Here is a 20974-nt window from a genome sequence, read left to right on the forward strand (position 1 = left end):
TTTCCTCAATTTGTTGATCAGATAACGAGTTCAAAAAGAAATGGTTAAATTGTAACAATCAAAAACATATGAAACGCATTTTTTAAATAAACATTTATTATAAAAGCAATGCAATTTTATAAAAATGTTTATATTTACTTCATGAAATTAACCGCTCAAACGAAAATGACAAACCAAAGAAAACGAAACATCAACCAATCAAGTATTATCACATATGTGATTGGTTAAAATATTTTATACGATTTTATCTAGCGCGAAGTTTAATTAAAAAAAAATTTCAAAGTAATATTAATCGATTGTAATTTTCATAATAATAGTAATAGACTCATATATAAACTTTCTTTGTTAACAATATTATAATACTTATATAACTGTGGTACTTACAGTTTATATAATATTACGTTTTTTTTCTTCGGATATATACATTACGTATTTGCTGGCACATGCTATAGGTTAGATGATTGTGTAGACGTTACATCCTGAAGTTAGATTATATTTATTTATTAATAAAATAAGCAAGATTTTTTATTTTTTTTTAACGAAAATTATGACATTGTTAAAAAAAAATTCTCGATCGATTTATTATTCGATGTATAAATATGTCTTGTCTGTAATATTCATTATAAGCACTGCATCACTTTTTATATATTTAAATAGAATTCAACCGCATTATTTTATTGATGAAATGTTTCATATACCTCAAGTTTTGCATTATTGCGATGGAAATTTTACAGTGGTAAACAGAGTTTCTCTTTTTATAATTTTTACTAATATATAACAGCGACAAATAGTTTATAATATTTGTTAAATTATTTAGTAAAATATTTAATTATTTATTTACTTTTAGTGGGATTCTAAAATAACAACTTTACCTGGCTTATATTTTCTCACTGCTGCAATATTATCCCCTTTAAATCTTTGTAATATATTGTATATAAGATGTATCAATTTATTCGGTACATTTGCAAATCTTTATCTTACGTACTCTTTAATGAAACAAATACATAAAAATAAGTGGGAAGATTGGATACAATTAGAAGTAGCATATAATATTACAATGTTTCCTCCATTGTTTTTCTGGTTTTTTCTATATTATACGGATGTTGTATCTGTTAACATCGTTTTATTGATGTTATTATTACATTTTCGAACATATTATAAAATTTCAGCTTTCGTTGGTATGTATAATAACATATAATATATATTTTCTTTCGTATTTAGCAAGCATACATATTCTTTGAAATAATAAGAATATGTATCGTTACATTGTATTTGTTATGTTATATAGGATTATTAAGCATACTGGTCAGACAAACAAATGTTATTTGGGTTATATTTCTTGCTATGGAACGTATTGTGGATTTATTAAATCAACATATGCAAAAACCTATAACATCTACGGCCATTAATACACCAATTCATTTAAAGGTAAGTAAAGGATATTGTATTTAAGGGTAAACATATGATATATTTTTATATAATTTTTGTGAACAATATATGATAAAATTATGTACTTTCTAGTTATTATGGAAGAGTATAATGGACAAAGTAAATAATGGTAAAATTGCATTTATTAAATTCTTTATTGAAATAAGTATTAATCTTTTTCCCTACATAATGGTAGGTGTAATATTTTTAATCTTTCTTATTTGGAATGGAGGTATTGTAGTTGGAGATCGTACTGCACATGTACCTGTGATCCATATATCACAATTATTTTATTTTTCTCTTTTCATATTTTCTTTCTTATGGCCTTACATGATACCTCATTATTTAAAATTTTTTCAAAATATACAGGATCATTGGATCTTATCAAGTTTAATTTTTGCACTTATAACAATTATAGTCCATTGCAATACTCTTGTTCATCCGTATGTATTAGCAGATAATAGGCATTATACATTTTATATATGGAACAAATTTATGGGCAAATATGTTATTTTCAAATATATCTTAATACCTGTATATTGTTTTACGATTTATAGTACACTGTATGGTATAAGTCATATAAGATTTGCAACACAAATCAATTTTATTTTTTGCACAGTTATTGTTCTTATACCACAATTATTATTAGAACCACGATATTTTATTATACCATATATTTTTTATCGTTTAAGTATGAGAAAACCCAAACCTTGGCAAATTATAATGGAATCACTTACGAATTCACTTATCAATTTTTTACAATTTTTCATATTTATTAATAAAGTATTTTATTGGGAAGATCAAACTTATCCCCAGAGAATATCTTGGTGAGATAATAATTCCGAAAATATATAGTTGATTAATCGTTAATAAAGTCATGAATCTATTTCGATTAGATTCATTTATATAAAAGCATATACATCATTAATATATAAAAAAATTCATTATATATATAAAAAAATTTATCAGTTTATATTACACATTGAACCCGACGACAAAATCGTATCTAAGATATAATTAGATATACATTTCATTTCTGAATGATTTCGTTTCAGTATCTTAAAATAGACTAGTACAGACTTCAGCATATACATATTCAAGCTTTTCTATTTTCTTCCCATTGTGCTAATATTAAGTTAAGACTTTTTAATTGTGGCTATTTTTTGTTATCCTTAATAACGTGCAATATATTTACAAGGTACTATAAATCAATTGAAAATTATTAAAATAAGATAAAGGTTGTTCTCTTTTTTTTTTCTTTTTTTTTTTTTTTTAAACAAAATACAAACTCGTTCTTAATTCTTTTTATTTAGTATTTGTTCATCATATACAGTCTCTGTAGTTCCAATATTAACAGTCACACGAAATTAGAATAAATTGATGAATGAATTTGAGAATACTTCTTACATATATGAAAACAATTTTTTTTTTTTCATAGTATTTGTGATCAGTCCTCGCATATAATAATTTTATAGTGTTTTTATCACTAATGTTTCACACGTACATACGCGTAGCATAATCCATAATATATATGATTTAAATTTGACGATTTATATAATAAAAATCATTTCGACGTTTATCTAACTTTCGTTTTATTTCGTCATTAATTTCTTTTTATAATTATCGTCAGAAAATGTATCATATACAATTTGGAAAGCATATGTACATTTGAATATTGGAATCTTATAAGAAAATGATTCCAAATTTATAAACAGGAGTTAAATTTCATTTATATTATTTATCGAGAAAGAGTGATACTTTTGTTTATTGTTGATATTATTAATATAATAGAACATATTTTTTGAATTTTATTATTGTATTTATAATATTATTGCTTGATACTCTTTACATCAGTATAATAATGCATCTACAATATACTATACAATGCATTGTAAGAAATAACAACATATTTCCAAATTAAGCCTAAACCTAAATGAACTAATTTATTATGGGATGACAGCATTATTTAAATTTAATTATATCTAATTTTTCATTTATATTTTAAAAGGGATTATTAAGTAGATACTTTGATACAAAAATCATAAGACGTATACTTGAGAAATAAAAATTATATAAAGATTTTTTTGTACATTGCAAAACTGATTTGCAGCAAAAATATATATATGTATACGTACATATTTGTTTTTTACCGACTTCTGTATTACAAGATAAATGGAATAATCTGATCTTGCATCTCTCGCGTTATCCCTGATTTTTACAACGTCCCTCGTAATATATATATATATATATATGCCTAAAAAGAAATCGAACAAAAAAATTGAGATGCTATTGTAAATGAAAACTCATTGTAATATTATTACTTTGTATATAAATCCTTGAGAAAAGATTTTCTATTAAATATCTAATAATTTCCTCTAGGCTACATATGAGTAGTACTTAGTATAGAATTTTTCATAGTAATGCAATTACTAATTCGTGATTGTATTTTTTTGATAAGAAAGTGTTGTTTTTTTTTTGTCTTTTTTAGTATATATATACTTTTTTTTTGTTATCGGAACGATTACATTCTTTGGCTTTACACAAATCTGTTGAGAATATAACTAACGCTTTTACAATAAAAATTATTCAAATGTTGACAGCCATAACTCGATATGCAAAACTTTTCCTATTTTTCTCTCTCTCTCTCTCTCTCTCTATCTATCTCTCTCAAAAAAAAAATGATCAACGAATGAATTATTCGAAAGAAAAATCGATGCGCGCTTTGCTTAATAATCTATATACTTCGATGAGCTACCTGGCGATTAAGCTAATCAACATTGGTTACTAAGCCACAAATAGAACAAAAAAAAATATTAATTTCTTTTTGCTATTACAATATGTGATATTTATACCTTTTTGCCTAGGAAGCACGGCATGATCTTTATGTACAAATAAATCATTTTACAATAATGCAATATTGAGATCACATTATCGAATTCACGGTGTTTATTTGACTGATAAGTTCCTCTCTCACATGAAAGTTCAAAGATAATTTAAATAAGATGAGAAGATCACCTACCAACAAAGAATGATTATAATAATGATTTATGATTATTAATGACCATGGAAAAGATATGCACAAAAAAAAAAAAAAAAGAAAATCAAGAAATCTTTGACAAATAAGCCAATGGTTATAAAAGTGATCTAAGTCGTTTGAGATGTAAAAAGACATATTTTATCTCTCACATTCTGTTTAAAAAATTTTTAAATAACATAAAAGAACTATTTTTCAAGAATAAATATATTTATTTCTTTTTATGCTCGTCATTATAGAAAAAAAAAAAAAATAATCTTTAAATAAATCAAACCTAATTGTTAATATATCTCAAAATGAAAAATATATAATATGATTTGGATCATTTTTTTATAATCACCAGTTCAAATATCCTTGGATTTTATATTTTCATCTAATAAAAGGATCTTCTTCGCAAGATATTAATTCAATATACCGTTTTTCATAGAATATTCTTCCGGCTTAATAATATGCCACATTGGTAATACTTATTTACAATATTATATTATTGTTCAAAAAGCTTTAACATGGAATCGATATCCAATGTGTCTGATAAAAATCGGAAGTTGAAATTTGTGATTGTGACATGACTGCATAGACTGTCCAAATACGGTACACAAAGAAAAATTTCATAATTACTATTAATATTTCATTAATACAATTAAGTGCATATTTGGAGGCTTAGGCAGATTCGATTTGTGTTTCGAGCTCTCACACTTTCACTATGTATTTACTGGTCCAAGATAGTTACTCGCTTATTTTTTTTTTTTTTTACATTGCTTCCCTCATTCTTCTTGCTTTCTCACAAAAATCTTTCATTATCACTATGCTCACTAGAATCAATTTAACTCACCTCAATTGGTCATTAGTCTGTACTGTTCGCGCGAGAGTATTTTTGTGAGTGTATGTATGTATGTATGTATGTATATGTATATGTATATGTATATGTATATATATATATATATACATCCACACATAATTTAAAATGCACTATATCAACACTATGGTACAGTAAACCATACTACTGCAATGCAGGAGACTCATTTTCGATCTCATGGCTATGAGGTAAAAGTCTGCCTTTAAATTAAAAATTAGATCAAAGGCTTCGCCGTCATTTTGATGGTTCAGCTTAAGAACATTCCGTTCTTCTTCTTCTTCTTCTTCTTCTTCTTCTTCTTCTTCTTCTTCTTCTTTTTCTTCTTTAGATTACACGTAGGAGAAATACTTTAGGCACTAAATCACATAGCTTTTTTTTCTTGCACCTATCCGTTAAAAACAGGTTCGAGAAACAAAACGGACGAGTACTCGAGACTTTTATCTTCGGCAAATAATGCTGTATCTTACCGGACATCATACTATTTGTTCCTTCAATTTAACGAGATTTGTCGACCCATAGAGTTTCATATTCAATGGTGCACTTGGTTCATTCTTTTTTGTTTGCGTATGCCACGCGAGTACTCTTGTACAATTGTCTGCCAATAATTGTACGTCTCGTGGTTCTAACGGTGCAAGACTCTTCAAGAAACCATCTTCCTCGTAACCAGCTCTAAACGGCATCGTGGCGTTTGGCCTTTGAAGTAAAAATTTGACATTCACGGCAAATCCTGCCATGTCAACTGGAAACTTACGACCAGCGACCCATCCATCATAGAAACCAGCAAACGTTCCGTTCTTTATAATCGGAGAACTCAAACCAAATTTGGTACAAAGACCAACCGGAAACATTGACACAGTTTTCGTTTTACGGATCTGAAAATTAGTATTTGTGAGAATATTTAGATATAAGTGTGTATATGTGTGTTCGTGCTTGCGTGTGTATGTGTTATAATATTATCATTTAATAATATCTTCGTGTTATCAACTTATACGAACATATCTAATTTAGAGATAAATGATATAATAGGATATTGATCGGATACAAATCGACACACAATTAAACGTTACTCCGATTAAATTAACGATTAGAAACTAATATCTTGTTGATTTTAAAAGAAAAATATTCAAGCTTGAAACCTGCGTATTTGTAGAGAGTTTTAAAGGAATAATCGTAGAAGCCGTATTACCTCGTCGAACAAAGCTATGTCATAGGTGTTATCATCATCAGCGAAATAAAGTACACCTTTCGTTGCGTTCGCTCTTATCCATTGCAAGCCACGATTTCTGTTAGAAACGCCACGTGGTTTTGCACCATTTTTAAATTTATATTTTTCTGGCATCGGCGCTGAAACGAATAACGATCGTTACTTTATTCGTATTATTTATTAATACAAATATATATATATATATATATATATATATATATATATATGTATATATATATTTGTTACGTGAAAAAATCAAAAGGAAATTTATCGATCAATGAAATGTTCTTTCGTTAGAAATAGTTTACTTTCAAAGTGATCGTCAATTGATCCACTTGGTTCAATTAATTTTTGACGACTTCTATGTATATACATATACATATACACATACATATTTTATTATGGATGAAAGTCATTAAAAATGCAAAAGTTCCGTGCTAAGAAAAAGCGATTTAAACGATGACGAAGGATCTTTAATTAAAAGATTATCAATAATAAAAAAAGACTCACCTGTTAGATGATCGAATTTTAAACCCGTACGTTCGAGTAATCTCGTAACTTGTTTCGTGGCTACGTATGCATCCTCTATTACGAGCCAATGAACATTTTTAACTAACATAAGCGTGTGAGACATCCTAGTGAGCTCTGGAATTTGTTCTGGTCTACGATAAGTCGGTGTTATAATGTAGAGAGGATCCAAAGATATTTCATTCTTCGTGGACGATGATGATAAGGAAGGCATACATGCGACGTTCGAAGTGACAAGTTTTGAACAAGGTCGTAAAATTCGCGAATCGTTTTCCGTAGTTTCAAGGACATTTTTATTGAGTTGATACCATATTTCTTTGATCAATAATGTACCAACTTCTGGACTGAGACCATTCAAATCTTGTACTCGACGTACCGCGTTCATTACCTGCGAATTTATTTTTTTTTTAAGAAAAATTATATGACGAAAAAAAAACATATATATATATATAAATTTTTTGTATTCTGTATTTTATTTTTTAATATCAATAATCAATTTCTATTACCATATCTGAGGTAAACCTTGGGAACTTAATCTGATGAGATTCAACCTCATCATCGATAGACCCACCGGCACTAAAATCGATCGCCTGATCGAATCTAACTCCTGTAGACAGGTGATATTGATAAAATACCACACAAACACCAATCAAGGCGATCACTCCCATTTTCATGGACGGTTTCATCTTACAAATGCCTGTAACAATGACAATTATTAAAACATTCCTTTATGTTCGATCGTTTATTGAAAAAAAGATAATAATATTAAATTCTTTAATTTATTTGTATAATACCTGGATGATAATGCTGTACACATTGAATATCTTGCCTACGTCGTCGTCGTTTTTCCTTTCTATGACTTTAACGTCTTCTGACCTGCGAAAAATATATAAATTTATGATTGTATTCTACATTTTTGATAAGAAAAGATATAATGATCATTAAATACGATAACGTTTATTTACAATCTATTTATGAATTTCATTTTAGATAATGAAATAATCAAACTAATATCTTGATAACACATGAATACCTCTGATAGATATTATTACTTTTGATAGATATACAAATGTGCAAAAAAGAAATTAAAAAAGTGATAAGCCATGAAATAATGTTTAGTTATCGTCTACCTTGTTATGATAATAATTTATATGTGACAAGTAAAAACGAATTTTCATTTTGATTATGAAAAATTATTTATCTTATTTTTAAATGATTCAATTTATTAATTTAACAAAAATTTTGATATGATTTTTGTGAATTTTATTTGAACAGATAAAACAAAATATTTTCAAATATCACCATAGAAATTATATATTTTTATTGAATCGAATATATCTACACATACAAATACATATACATACATACATAAATTAATTTTATATATTTTTATATATATATATAATATAATATATGTAATATTTATATCAATTAAAAAAATTATAAATAGATACATATACATATATAAACATATGAGTACTTGAATACAGAGATAATTATATTACTATTTATTATACTTATAGATAAATAAATAAATAAATATATATATATACATATACTCATCAATTTATAAATTTATCAACGCTATTATCAATTTTATCAATAAACTCGATCAATTATATATGAATGCCAAAACTATAATATACGTACATGTATGTATCTCGAGGAGGTTACAGAAACGCGTGGATAAACTTTCAGCGACATGCAGCGAAGGCGTAATGCGATAAAAGAACAGGAAGAACATCCGTCGTGAGTTGAAATTTTGTCGATAAACCGCTATTAATGTATCCGAGAGACAACGATAAGATAATGTAAAATCGAATCTGGTCTTGTAAAATAAATCGACAAATTTCTCATGGGACGAGATGGAAATTTGTGAGCTGAGAGAGAGAGAGAGAGAGAGAGAGAGAAAGAGAGAGAAAACATGTGATTCGTTCGTCGATACGAGTCTTCTATTATGTCTCTTCCTATGGCGAACAATGCGACCAATTAAGCTATCATCAACCAGGATCCGCGATGTAACATAAAAACGTTTTTCCGCTTGCGATCGTCCACCTTTACCTTTTTTTCTTACTCTACTCGTTATCTCGACAAATTATACATTTACATATGAGGGTAATTTTTGAAAAATACAGTTTTTTTTTTTTTTTTTTTTTTTTTTTTTTTTTTTTTTTTTTTTTTTTTTTTTTAAATGTAAAACAAAGTCGCAAATTTTTATAATAGCCACATTAAAATCCATTTTACTTTAATTCATGTATACGAATCGTGTTTGTGATTGATATTATTTGATTAAAAAAAAAAAAAAAAGAAAAGAAAAGAAAAAAGTTAAACATAAACTCATCATTCATTATTTGTATAATATAAATAAAAATAAGATGTTTGCCTTCATTCACGCATAAATATTTGCTAAAAAATTTGTTTAAAATATAACATTTAAAGTGAATATTAAATCCTAAAAGTTATTTTAAAAGTTCTATATCATGAATGTTTGTCATTTAATATTCAATGATAATTTGCATCGATGACACGTGGATCAAAAAAAAAAGAAAAGAAATTATTTTCAGCTCCATAGAACTATCGTGTATGGCGTCCTATAATCTAAAACTCTTTCACTCTTCAACATCTATAAACTAAGCCATAATCTGCATAAAATAATCTATCGTGTTTTACTAGCTGTATAATATACAAGGACGTCACTAACACACTCGTGCCGTTCTAATCGATGTGCGTGCGATCACACGACTAACATATACGTTCTCTGCATAATGCATAATATTGCTACGTATAAGTATCTCGCACGCAACCTAGTTGGTATTAAAAAGAAAGAAACAAAAAAAGAAAAAAAAAATAGAAACACAATAAAAAAATGAAAAAAGAAAAGTAAAGAAAGGTACAACTCTAGAATAAAAAGGACAACAAAAATGTTGAATGTATACATATATAAACTAACAGTCAATAATAATGCGTCACACTCGATTACATGTCGTACGGGACGGTTCACCTTTCATATTACCTATTCGTGTAGAAAAAAATATAATCGTGTTTATTTCTATTGAACGTTCATATAGGTGATACGTGTAGAATAAATTGTTTTGGTTTCTTCAATAGGCATTTTCATTAATTTTTATTCTAATAATTATATTATGGATTATTATTATTATGTGTAAGAAGTAGTTAATATTTTAATGAATTAAAAATCAATCATAATTTCTTTCAACTTCAGAATCAGGCAACTTCGAAATTTTTTAATATATTAAGTTCTAATATTAAGTTCTTTCTTTAGAATATTCGAATATTCGATTTTAGAATATTAGATTTGTAATTGTCCTCATCCGGTATATATGATGTATGTATGTATGTTCCTAAATTAAACGAAAGAGATTAATTTTGTTTCTATACACATTATTATTATATATATATACATATATATATATATATATATATATATATATATATATATATATATATACATATATACATATATATTTATAAGTAGAAAATTTGAATCTGTTCCAAAGTTAATATTTAGAAAAAGAAAATATAAATAACTGTTCCTACTAACATCATTTAATTTAAATTTTAAATAGATTAAAGTGTGTGAATCAAGTGAATGAAAATAATTAAGACGCTTTTAGTTTATTTCTCTTTTTTCTTTTTTCTTTTTTTTTTTTTTTGCTTCTTTCTCGTTTATCGCATATTAAATAAAATTGTAATCAACAATTTTGAAAATTGTCTACAATTATATTATTATTTTAAAAATTCTACGAATATTAGATCTTGAACTTCATTTATATTTTTTATTTCATCGTTTTTGGCCCAACTTGTCATACCAATATTATATACACATGACATATCAGCCAATGATCATATGAAAATGATCTAAATTTTATAAATTAAAAAAAAAAAAAGAAAAAAAATTCTTTTAATTTTAAGTTAAAAAAATTTATTAAAACTACTAATACTCCTTGTAAAATTATTCGAATTCGTGAAAACTTGACAGATCCAATAAAGCAAATATTCATGATTGTGCGTAGAACGGGTTATCTACCGACAGGCAAATTTTACATATTAACACTTGAAATAAAAGAGAAATTCTTTTTATAGTACATTTTCATATAATTAAATTTGAAGAAGAATGACAATGGAGATATGTGATAAGATAAATTGAATTAAAAAATAAAAAAAAAAAAAAAAAAAAGAAAAAAAAAAATTAGAAACTCTTATTATTTTAACAAAAAAGAAAAAATCAAACGATTTAAATGAATTAAATTAAATTGATATTCTAAGAAACGAAAGATTAAGAAAAATTATTATCGTAAAAAGTAGATAATTATTTGATCAAGTGTTTAATCTAATGATTAATCTAAATCCAAATTTACATTATTCTCGAAGGGATTAAAAAATTATTATAGCGTATATCGAAAGAAAAAGAGAGAGCGGGAGAAAAGCGTCGAGATATACGAAATGGTAAATATACAACGAGTGAGGTATACTTTAGCTATAAAACGTAAGCGAACCATAACCATTGAACACGTGCTACAGCAAATTCAACGGAAAGTATCCCGCCCTCGTATCGCGGCTTAACCGCATGCATGAACGCAAATGAAGTTGACGTTTTTTTGCGGTAGAATAAACGAGAACAAACTAACAAAATTATATGGGTGTACATTATCTACATATGTATATGTGTATCACTCATATATTTGATACGATAGGTAAATATATACATATGTATATAGATGTGTATGTATTGTTATCTTCGACTCGAAATTTTCTCGTACAGTTACGTAAGCAATAATTGAAAACAAGTATTAATAATACATATATATTACGCATAATTAGTGTTGAATGTGACGTAAAAATAAACGAAAACATCTTATCGCAAGGAAAAAATAAAGAACAAGAAAATAATTAAAAAAGGGGAACAATAAAAGCAGTTTTTTTTTTTTCTTGCGATCAAGTATCTGATACTGTTACAATTCTCGTTTCCAATACTTTCAAAATATTTTCCGAAATATTGTGAGAACGATAAATAAGTAATATATCACTTAGATATCAGTCTCGCGTGAACGCACCAAATCCACCCACAACGGGATGATAGGAAGAAATCGCGTGACTGAAAGTTTGAAAGTCCGATTTAATTACATCTTGCGGCAACGGGAATACACACACACACAGACACACACACACACACACACACACATATATTTGCGTATATATGAATGCGCGTTTTAGATTGAAGCACGCGAAACGTGCGTTGAGGTTTAATATGAGAAGTCGTTACGCGTGATCGAGCCTACTCCGTGAAATAAAATTTAAAAAAAAAAAAAAAAAAAAAAAAAGAAAAGGAAAAAAAGAAGAAGAAAAAAAGAAAAGCAGAGAAAGAAAAAAAAGAAAAAAAGAGGAGAAGAGAGAAATAAAAATGTCGCTATTATTATCACAGAACTTATACCCTTCTACGATTTTTTGATCTTAATCGTAAAAAGATAGAAAATAAAGATACAAAGGCGAGAAAGAAGAAAAACAAAAAAAAAAAAACACAGTCGCCTCCTCCTCCTCTTTCTCCATCTTTTTTCTCCTAATCGTCGGTTCTAAAATTATTTTTAGCTATAACATTTTGCGCTTACTCCTGAGAGCGTACTAACAGCATGTCGGCCGAATTCGTACGTCTTCTTCTCTCATTGGTTATTCTCTTTGGCATGATTCATCTTCACTATCGGTTTTTGTATGTGCGCGCGCGGGCGCGCGCGTTCGTGTGTGCGCGTCGTTTTCTCTATTACTTTCCCATAAACGAAAAATTTAACGTCTATAAATTAAAGTTTTATCCAATGATCGAAAAAGAAGAAGAAGAAGAAGAAATGGAAGAAAAAAAAATATATATATATATATATATATATATATATATATATATATATATGCAAAACAAAAAGAAAAAGAAAAAGAAAAGAAAAATTAATAAATTCCTTCGTAACCGAACGAGCGAACAACACGAACGAAACGCGTGCACGCTCGTCGCCGAGCCGCGACTGACGAACTTGGGAATCGTCTGCGGCCGCAGTAACTCGCGTACTATCCACTAGCTCGACCTCGGAAATTCATTCGGGTTAGATCGGAATGGCGCAGCGCGCGGTCGGTCTATCTCGCGCATATAGTGCCCGCATTTGCTTGAATTTTACGCGCCTCGTACGATGTATCTCTATCCATGTATTGTATATATGTATATATGTATGTATATATATATATATATATATGGTATCTATATCTCGAGCACCATAAAATCTTTTTTTACGAGACAGCTTTCGTTCTTCTATCAGGATACTAAATAATTCTTGAAAAATGCGAATTTGTCCTTATGATTCGTTATTATGTATGTACATATGTATATGATATATATATATATATATATGATATAGATATTAATATATCTACATATGTATATATGTATGTATGAATATAGGTAATTCCTTTCTAATCTCATTTATTGCTTGATATCGATCATCGAACTTTTTAATTTATTTATCATTTCATATACAGACATTTTGAATTGCATACACACGAGAAACGATAAGTAGGTCAATGAATAATAAAGAAAGTCGATTGAGATGTTTATGAAATACAATAAAAATATAGAAGAATTCAATTTGTGAATTAATATATTAAATAATCCGCCTAACTTTAATGTGACAACGTAGTACCTATGTATTTAGAAAAAAATATATTTACGAAACTATTCCTATATATTACATTTATATAGTTATCTATAAAACTTTCTATTTATTTAATGATTATAGATAAGATGTCGTCATCCAACAAATGCTATAAAATATCAATGAAAAAATTGAACAATATCAAAATAAAAAATTATCGTGACTTATCGCGTTTCTTGAAATACTATCAATGAAGAAAGGAAAATGAAATGTTCCAATGTCAAAAGAAAATAAACGAATAGAAAAAAGAAAATAATTTATATTATTAAAATTAATCATGATTTTATATGATAAATTAGGAGATAATCATCGAACAATCAAAACTTACAAGCTTGTTTTCCTCTACTTTCTGCACTCGCATCAAGAAAGTATCGTATCGTATAACTACTAAACGTGACGGTTCAGCGTTTAAATGACTAAAAGAGAACATTGAGAAAGAGAAAGAAAGAGAGATATAGATGAGTTATGTACCTATATCTATCGTTTCTAACGCGTTCCCCTTTGCTACAAGAAGTATATTCAAGAGAAACGACTACCTTATAACCATGTCGTAAGGAAACGGATAATTCGATAATTCACGTGACCTAGTCACGTGCTACTTCCGCGCTTTTATTTGACTCTATTGATTTCTATATTTCTTTCTCTTCGATAACCAATATATATATATATATATATATATATATATATATATATATATGTTAGTAGCTCTCACGTTGTTAAAGTTTGCGTGTTCGTTTTAATAAATATTAAAGGAAGGATAAATCGTATGAAACGAGTACGATCGATTTATAAACGAATTAACGATGATTCTCTTTACATAATAGATCTCTTACCAGATGCAAACATATGATTTATGATTCATACGATGATAAATGAAATAATAATTGTATGGGCTTTTGAAAAATAAATGAAAAATAAAGTTAAATATAAAGAAAAAAGAAAAAACGTTTTGTTTCGTTTCGTTTCCTTTCGTTTCGTTTCATCTGAAAGAGTTGGTTGAAAAAGTTTTGCTATTTGATGTATGTATCTGTTTTGATAGGACCTACAGTAATCGGAAATCTCTTTGAATTTGATGATTTTTTTTTTTTTTGTTTATAGAGGAAAGGAAAGGGAGAAGGGGCCCGACAACAGTGCTTTTCGTGTGGCGTGGTGGTCGATAACCACAGTCAGCAGATACCATGTGATGTCTCTCGCTCGCTCTCTTTTCCGTTCCTCTCCTTCATTCTCTCGCTACACCTCTCTAGTGTATATACTGGCATATTGATCCAGACTACCAAGACATATGTGTAACATATAGTAGAATCTGGGAAGCTTAATTAACGGATCTTTCGATATTGCAATAAGTAATGCAACTTGCTGCGAACTCGACGACAGATGCATTTCACGCATTTATCGAGAAACGTTCAAACGTTTTCTCAATAACGATTTGAAAGAAACGAAAAGAATATTATTTTGATCTCGTTCGATTTAAGATATTCATATATTTAATTTTTGAAAATAATACAAATACAAATAATTAAAAATATCTCGAATATTCGTAAAATGATGTGAATTAAAATAACATAATAAACGAAACGTAATGCGATAATACGCGAATAAATGAGAAGCTGGCGAAGCATAATATAAAATTTCATGGTTGAAAAGACGCGAATTAAATGAGAATGATCATAAAAAATGTTGATATATGAAGAAGAATTTATACACGTTGATATAGTATACTCACCTAGTAAGCTAAAACTTGATCGTCCAAGCACAATTGCGAAATGTCCCGGAAATTACGATTGCGGAATCGAAAACATGTTCTTCTCCTTCCAATAAACTTCGCTTCCTCAAGCAAGATCTTCACTTGGTGAGATGATGGAAACAGTGACTCCTACTCAAAAGAAGGAAATGAAAAAACTCAATAATGATCGATTCATTGGAAATATATAAGAGATTTGTACAGTCCAATTATTTTCTTTTTCATTTTTTCTTTCTTAAAGGAAAGATAAAGAAATTTAATAACGAACGTAATATTCCAAATGGTTGAAAATAATATCAAAAAGGAGGTACCTTCACTACTTATAACGATTATTAAATTATCTTCTCGACTGTGAAAAGCAAACGTGCCACTATGTTGACGTTATTACTTTGACAAATCTATTACAATGCAAAAATTCACTAACTTATCTACGATATTTTATAACACATTACGATATCTTTATGTATCTTAAGATTGAAAATATTTTTCTTTTTCTATTTATTTTCATTTTTTTTGTTGTTTTTCTTTTTTTAAATCTCAAACATTTATCTACTATTTTCGAATGTTGTTTTACACAAGAAAAATATTTTATATAATAACTTTTGATCTAATTAATAAATTAAATGAAAATAAAAAACAATAAAAGATTTTACAAGACTCGCAAATCTTGCGTCATATTACTTTATGAGAATACATTTGAGATATAAGACTGATAATGATTTATTATTCGATTTGATATATTCGATAATACGCGAGCGTTTGACTACTCGATAATCGAACAGATTTTTCTAATATACGAATATTTATAAAAAGAAAATATTGGTAAGATTTACATTAATTTGAATTATTTCAATTTAAATTGACCGAAAAAAAAAAAATAAAAACAAAAGACAAAAACATTTATTATTGAATTTTACATTTAAATTGTAATTGCTAGACAATATGTAAGAATTGCTTGGAAAAAAAAAATTTTTTTCTTTTTTTCTTCATACATGAAATTGATAAATTGGAAATCTATGCAATGTAATCATACATACACATATACCTATGTATATGCAATATAGTATCTCTATTTTTAGAATTGTTCGATATAAAAAAGATAATAATAGTTCTAGGCTCGAAAGACGATCGTTGGTAGAACCAATCTAAGTGATAATCCAGGTTGAAAGCTTATTAACAACTGCCGCGCAAAAGAGAGCTTAAACGTCATTATTAAGCTGCGTCAAATAGGTTATCACTTTGCTTATTGACCTTCCGGTATGAGTGCTAGCCCCATATACATAGTGACCCGATCTATGCAGAGATAGCGCCACTTTCTTGATCGAACTGCATTTAGAAAATTACCATCGAAAACGATGGTTGTGTTCTATTTCTATAAGAAATTCTTTTCTCGAATTATTCGTTGAGAAGAATACATCACTTCATTGTATTCCAAGTATCAAATCATTTTTTTCACTCGATACTCAAATACATACGTAGCTCAAATATAAGTTTTGATTTTTCAAAGGAAAAAAAGTCGAGGTTAAGTTCGTACTTCTTTTTTTTTTTTTAAACTCGAAAAAATGTACGAAATGTAGTTACATATATATGAAACATAAATGATTTTCCTAAAAAATTGATTTGTTTCCTTTTTTTTTTTCTTTTTTAATTTTATTTTTCCTTTTTTTCTTTCTTTCTTTTTTTTTATTTCACTAAATATAATGAACAGAAACAATAATTTTGCAAAAGTTTTATCGATACATCTCTTCCATGTTTTTTCACGTCTATCACGATACAACGACATTCTCGTGATACAAAGCGTTGTATCTTCTCGATTATTCTTAATCCACTGTTACGTTTTAAACATACCAATGTACATAAATTCACCAATAAATATATGCTTCGAGTACGAGAGATGTTTAGAGTAGGGATGAAAAATTTTGAGGAAAAAGGGGTTGAAACAATTGAGAGCTCGATTGAGAACGTACGTAATCGAAAAGGAATATAAATGAAAGAGGCTTAAACAAAATAAACAAGAAATTCTTTTTCTTTTTTTTTTTGTTTCTTTTTTCTTTTTTGTTTTGAAAGTCAACGATAACAGAGATGCTAAATGAACGTTAAATAATTACGAAAAAAAGAAAAATAATAGTTCAAATGCATTGGCGTAGGCGTGCATGCTTAATATGAAAATTTTCAAAGAAATTATTTGTACGAGTAGTCGAATCCAATGTATGTGTGAAAAATTCGAAAATAAATTTCGACGTAACATTTTACTCACCATGATATTAAATAATGTAAATGATTTTACAACGGTGGAAAATAATCCGCTTATTCGCGCGGCCTTTTAATGACGATCGTTCGAACGCGCACTAGTACAATCAACCGTCAGAAGAAATTAACGTCTACCACCCCTTCGAATGAAGGGGTGCTACTGGCATGAGGTAGGAGAACCCGTGTCCGGCTCTAACACGCAGCAATTTTCCTACTGTGCCATAGGACTTGAAACTCGCGCATGTTTCTTACGAATGATTGTTGCCTGGCAGCACCAGTCACAGCAACGGTACCATCAACCAATATATATACATCTACAAAACATTGATGTTTTTTCAAGCTTTCCCATACTCTCTTTAATTTCCCTACTTTCAACAAGAAAGGAAAATTAATAAGAGCCAAATGACATTTCTCCTTAATCGTTGATCAAAATGATTTCCTATCCGGAATAATTCATTATTTTTTAACTTTTTATCGTAATTTTTGTAATTTATAAATAATTTTTATGCGATTATCGTGATATCAGAATGAAGAATTATTTTCGAACGTCACCTGACATACTTCCGATTCTATTTTAATTGATACGAAAACAGATCATTTTAAAATAGTTCTTGAATCTTTCCATTTTTCTTTTTTTTTTTTTTTTGTCTTCTCTTTTTATCATCTTCGTTAAAATTCTTCATTCGGTACCTTAAATCTGCGTGCGCACATGTATGATCATGTTGAGAGAGAAAATTGTGTCTAGTTCTCTCAGAGGTTATTCATTGTGAGATATTTTCATTTTTATATCGATTAAAAATATCTTTATCGCATAAAAAATTATGAAATCATGAAGTCATTGGGAATAGCTCGATTTTTACCAATAGAATTACAAGTGTCACGAAACAGAATTTTACAAAGGCATTACACAAGTGATATACTTAAAAATGTTTATATTAGTACGCCAATATTTTATGTTAATGCAGGTACATAAAATATTATGTTGTCCAATAACTTTGTATAATGTCTTTATTTACATCTTTTATATTTATGTCAGCTCCACATATTGGACATTTGTATAGTGCAACTTTAGCAGATTGTATAACAAGATACAGATCTATGCTCGGTCATTCCACATTTTTAAGCACTGGTACAGATGAGCATGGTAATAAAGTAGAAACTGCTGCAAATTTAGCTAAGATTCCAACATCAGATTATTGCACAAAAATTTCAAAACAATTCAAGGAAATGTGCGATAAATTTTCTGTGAATTATTCTGCATTTATTCGTACCACAGAACAACGTCATCTCGAGGCAGTGCATCATTTTTGGGTTGTTATATTTCTTTGATATAAATCTCATAAAGAAAGACAAATTATTATATAAGTAATTTTAATCTCGTTACAAACATACATACATACATTTTTAGAATGTTTTGGATACAAGAGGATATATTTATTTAGGAAAATATTCGGGATGGTATTGTACATCGGACGAAGCATTTCTTACAGATATAGAATTAGATGAAATAACAGATTCATCTGGTAAAACAATTAAAGTCTCTAAAGAATCTGGTCACCCTGTAGAATGGACAGAAGAAGACAATTACAAATTCAGATTAAGTGCTCTACAAGATGAATTGAAATATTGGATAAAAAGGAGTATGAAATTACATACAAGAAATTATGAAAATTATAATTTCATATTGAAAAGTATTCTTTTATTATATAGAAACTACCGTACAACCTGCAAAATATCATAAGATTTTAAGTAAGTGGATAGAAGAAGATATAGATTTGCATGACTTAAGTATATCAAGACCTACAAGTAGAGTTCCTTGGAGTATTCCAACGCCTCAAAACAAAAATCAATCCGTATATGTTTGGTTAGAAGCATTAATAAATTATTTAACTGTATTGGGTTATCCAAATGATACATACAAGCAATTTTGGCCACCAAGTTTGCAGGTATGCTACATATAACGTATCTTGTAAAACTTAATAAGAAAAAAAAAAATATATATATATATATATGTTTTAAATATTAATTATATTAATATGAAATTTAGATTATTGGTAAAGATATATTAAAATTTCATGGTATATACTGGCCAGCATTTTTAATAGCTGCAGGACTTGAACCTCCTCAAACATTACTGTGTCATGGACATTGGACGGTTGATGATAGAAAAATGTCTAAATCAAAGGGTAATGTTATTTCACCTTTCGAAGCAGCTAATAATTTTACAGAAGAGGGTTTAAGATATTTCATCTTAAGAGAAGCTGTGCCTTATAGCGATGCAAGTAAGTTTATAATTTGAATCAATATGTCATTCTAATTTATAATAAAAAATAAAAGAAAAAAAAAATAAGCTTTTCTATTTTAATAGATTATAGTGACAATAAAATCCTAAGAACAATAAATGCTGAACTTGCTGATACATTAGGTAATTTGATTAGCCGGTGTACAGGAAAAATTATTAATCCATGGGGAGAAGTTCCTAATCCAATGGAGTTTGCTTATGTTTTAAAATCAGATATAGCTATACAAACCATAAAGATCACAGAATGCTTGGGTGATAATACACGATCCCATTATGAAGAGTATAATCTACATAATGTAGTAGATGTAACCATGGCTGCATTACGTATGGTAAATCAAATGATAGAATATCATAAGCCATGGTTACTAAGCAAAAAATTAGATAACCAAGATTCTCTTATGGAGCTCAAGGCTGTTATTTCTGTCGCATTAGAGAGCGTAAGAATATCCACTTTGGTATTGTCTCCTATTATTCCAAGATTAGCTAATAATATTCTTGATTTTTTGTTAATACCAAAAGAAAAACGCACTTGGTATGACACAGCCTCACAATATCGGGAGAAAAGTTTACCGAACGAAAGGAATTTCGATCGGAATGGTATGATATTATTTAAACGAATAAAAGTTTCATAAATTTGATACGTATGGTGATGTATTTACTGTGGCAATATATCCCATTGACCTTAATTTATATCTATCTAATTTATAGCGATGGGACGTTAATTGAGAAAAAAAAAGTCATGTCTGTGTATATAGAATAGTATTTCACTTCTATATTACAGTAATATTTGAAAGGCAATTAAATCGATATTGTCTAATTATAACGATACGGGATATAAAATTTTGTGTACAGAAAATATTGTTTGGCATATTATAAAAGATACGATGATAGGTGGCGCATACGTATAGAGGGCAGAACGTAAGT

The 20974-nt window shown here is 28.1% G+C and overlaps 3 protein-coding genes across 10 annotated transcripts; 2 read left to right on the plus strand and 1 right to left on the minus strand.

Annotated features, from left to right (window-relative positions):
* The first annotated feature begins 395 nt into the window (after positions 1-395).
* Positions 396-3007, plus strand: LOC124950666 (putative Dol-P-Glc:Glc(2)Man(9)GlcNAc(2)-PP-Dol alpha-1,2-glucosyltransferase). 3 transcript variants are annotated; one of them, XM_047497660.1, is made up of 5 exons: positions 396-452; positions 658-736; positions 848-1178; positions 1289-1428; positions 1522-3007. In XM_047497660.1, exons 2-5 carry the CDS (start codon positions 686-688, stop codon positions 2257-2259), a joined length of 1260 nt encoding a protein of 419 aa, XP_047353616.1. In that variant the 5' UTR covers positions 396-452; positions 658-685; the 3' UTR covers positions 2260-3007. The 3 variants fall into 3 exon arrangements, with proteins under 3 accessions (XP_047353616.1, XP_047353613.1, XP_047353615.1); XM_047497659.1 differs by lacking the exon at positions 396-452 and adding an exon at positions 457-484; XM_047497657.1 differs by having other exon boundaries at positions 414-736.
* On the minus strand, positions 2718-17960 carry LOC124950667 (galactosylgalactosylxylosylprotein 3-beta-glucuronosyltransferase P). Of its 6 annotated transcripts, XM_047497664.1 has the most exons (8): positions 17756-17960; positions 15481-15630; positions 8701-8741; positions 7845-7926; positions 7557-7747; positions 7033-7438; positions 6505-6662; positions 2718-6190 (listed from the first exon to the last, which is right to left on the minus strand). In XM_047497664.1, the coding sequence occupies exons 5-8, from the start codon at positions 7734-7736 to the stop codon at positions 5792-5794; spliced, it is 1143 nt and encodes a 380-aa protein (XP_047353620.1). In that variant the 5' UTR covers positions 7737-7747; positions 7845-7926; positions 8701-8741; positions 15481-15630; positions 17756-17960; the 3' UTR covers positions 2718-5791. The 6 variants fall into 6 exon arrangements, with proteins under 6 accessions (XP_047353620.1, XP_047353617.1, XP_047353619.1 ...); XM_047497661.1 differs by lacking the exon at positions 8701-8741; XM_047497663.1 differs by lacking the exons at positions 8701-8741; positions 17756-17960 and adding an exon at positions 15810-15987.
* Positions 17961-18266: 306 nt separating this feature from the next.
* LOC124950665 (methionine--tRNA ligase, mitochondrial) lies at positions 18267-20690 on the plus strand. Its single transcript, XM_047497656.1, has 6 exons — positions 18267-18713; positions 18785-19059; positions 19157-19388; positions 19459-19694; positions 19796-20030; positions 20117-20690. The coding sequence occupies exons 1-6, from the start codon at positions 18578-18580 to the stop codon at positions 20680-20682; spliced, it is 1680 nt and encodes a 559-aa protein (XP_047353612.1). The 5' UTR covers positions 18267-18577; the 3' UTR covers positions 20683-20690.
* The last annotated feature ends 284 nt before the right edge of the window (positions 20691-20974 follow it).

Source organism: Vespa velutina, chromosome 7 (genome assembly GCF_912470025.1).
Source record: "Vespa velutina chromosome 7, iVesVel2.1, whole genome shotgun sequence".
NCBI classification, from domain to species: domain Eukaryota; kingdom Metazoa; phylum Arthropoda; class Insecta; order Hymenoptera; family Vespidae; genus Vespa; species Vespa velutina.

Excerpts from the sequence above, each read along its gene's own strand:
- LOC124950666 (XM_047497657.1), top strand. The coding sequence starts at position 548 with ATGACATTGTTAAAAAAAAATTCTCGATCGATTTATTATTCGATGTAT. Across the intron at positions 1,179-1,288 it reads TAAAATTTCAGCTTTCGTTG|GATTATTAAGCATACTGGTC; the intron begins GTATGTATAATA and ends TATGTTATATAG. Across the intron at positions 1,429-1,521 it reads ATACACCAATTCATTTAAAG|TTATTATGGAAGAGTATAAT; the intron begins GTAAGTAAAGGA and ends TGTACTTTCTAG.
- LOC124950667 (XM_047497661.1), bottom strand. The coding sequence starts at position 7,736 with ATGAAACCGTCCATGAAAATGGGAGTGATCGCCTTGATTGGTGTTTGT. Across the intron at positions 7,439-7,556 it reads CAAGGTTTACCTCAGATATG|GTAATGAACGCGGTACGTCG; the intron begins GTAATAGAAATT and ends ATAAATTCGCAG. Across the intron at positions 6,191-6,504 it reads ACATAGCTTTGTTCGACGAG|ATCCGTAAAACGAAAACTGT; the intron begins GTAATACGGCTT and ends ACTAATTTTCAG.
- LOC124950665 (XM_047497656.1), top strand. The coding sequence starts at position 18,578 with ATGAAGTCATTGGGAATAGCTCGATTTTTACCAATAGAATTACAAGTG. Across the intron at positions 18,714-18,784 it reads AATATTTTATGTTAATGCAG|CTCCACATATTGGACATTTG; the intron begins GTACATAAAATA and ends TATTTATGTCAG. Across the intron at positions 19,389-19,458 it reads GAAATATTGGATAAAAAGGA|AAACTACCGTACAACCTGCA; the intron begins GTATGAAATTAC and ends TTTATTATATAG.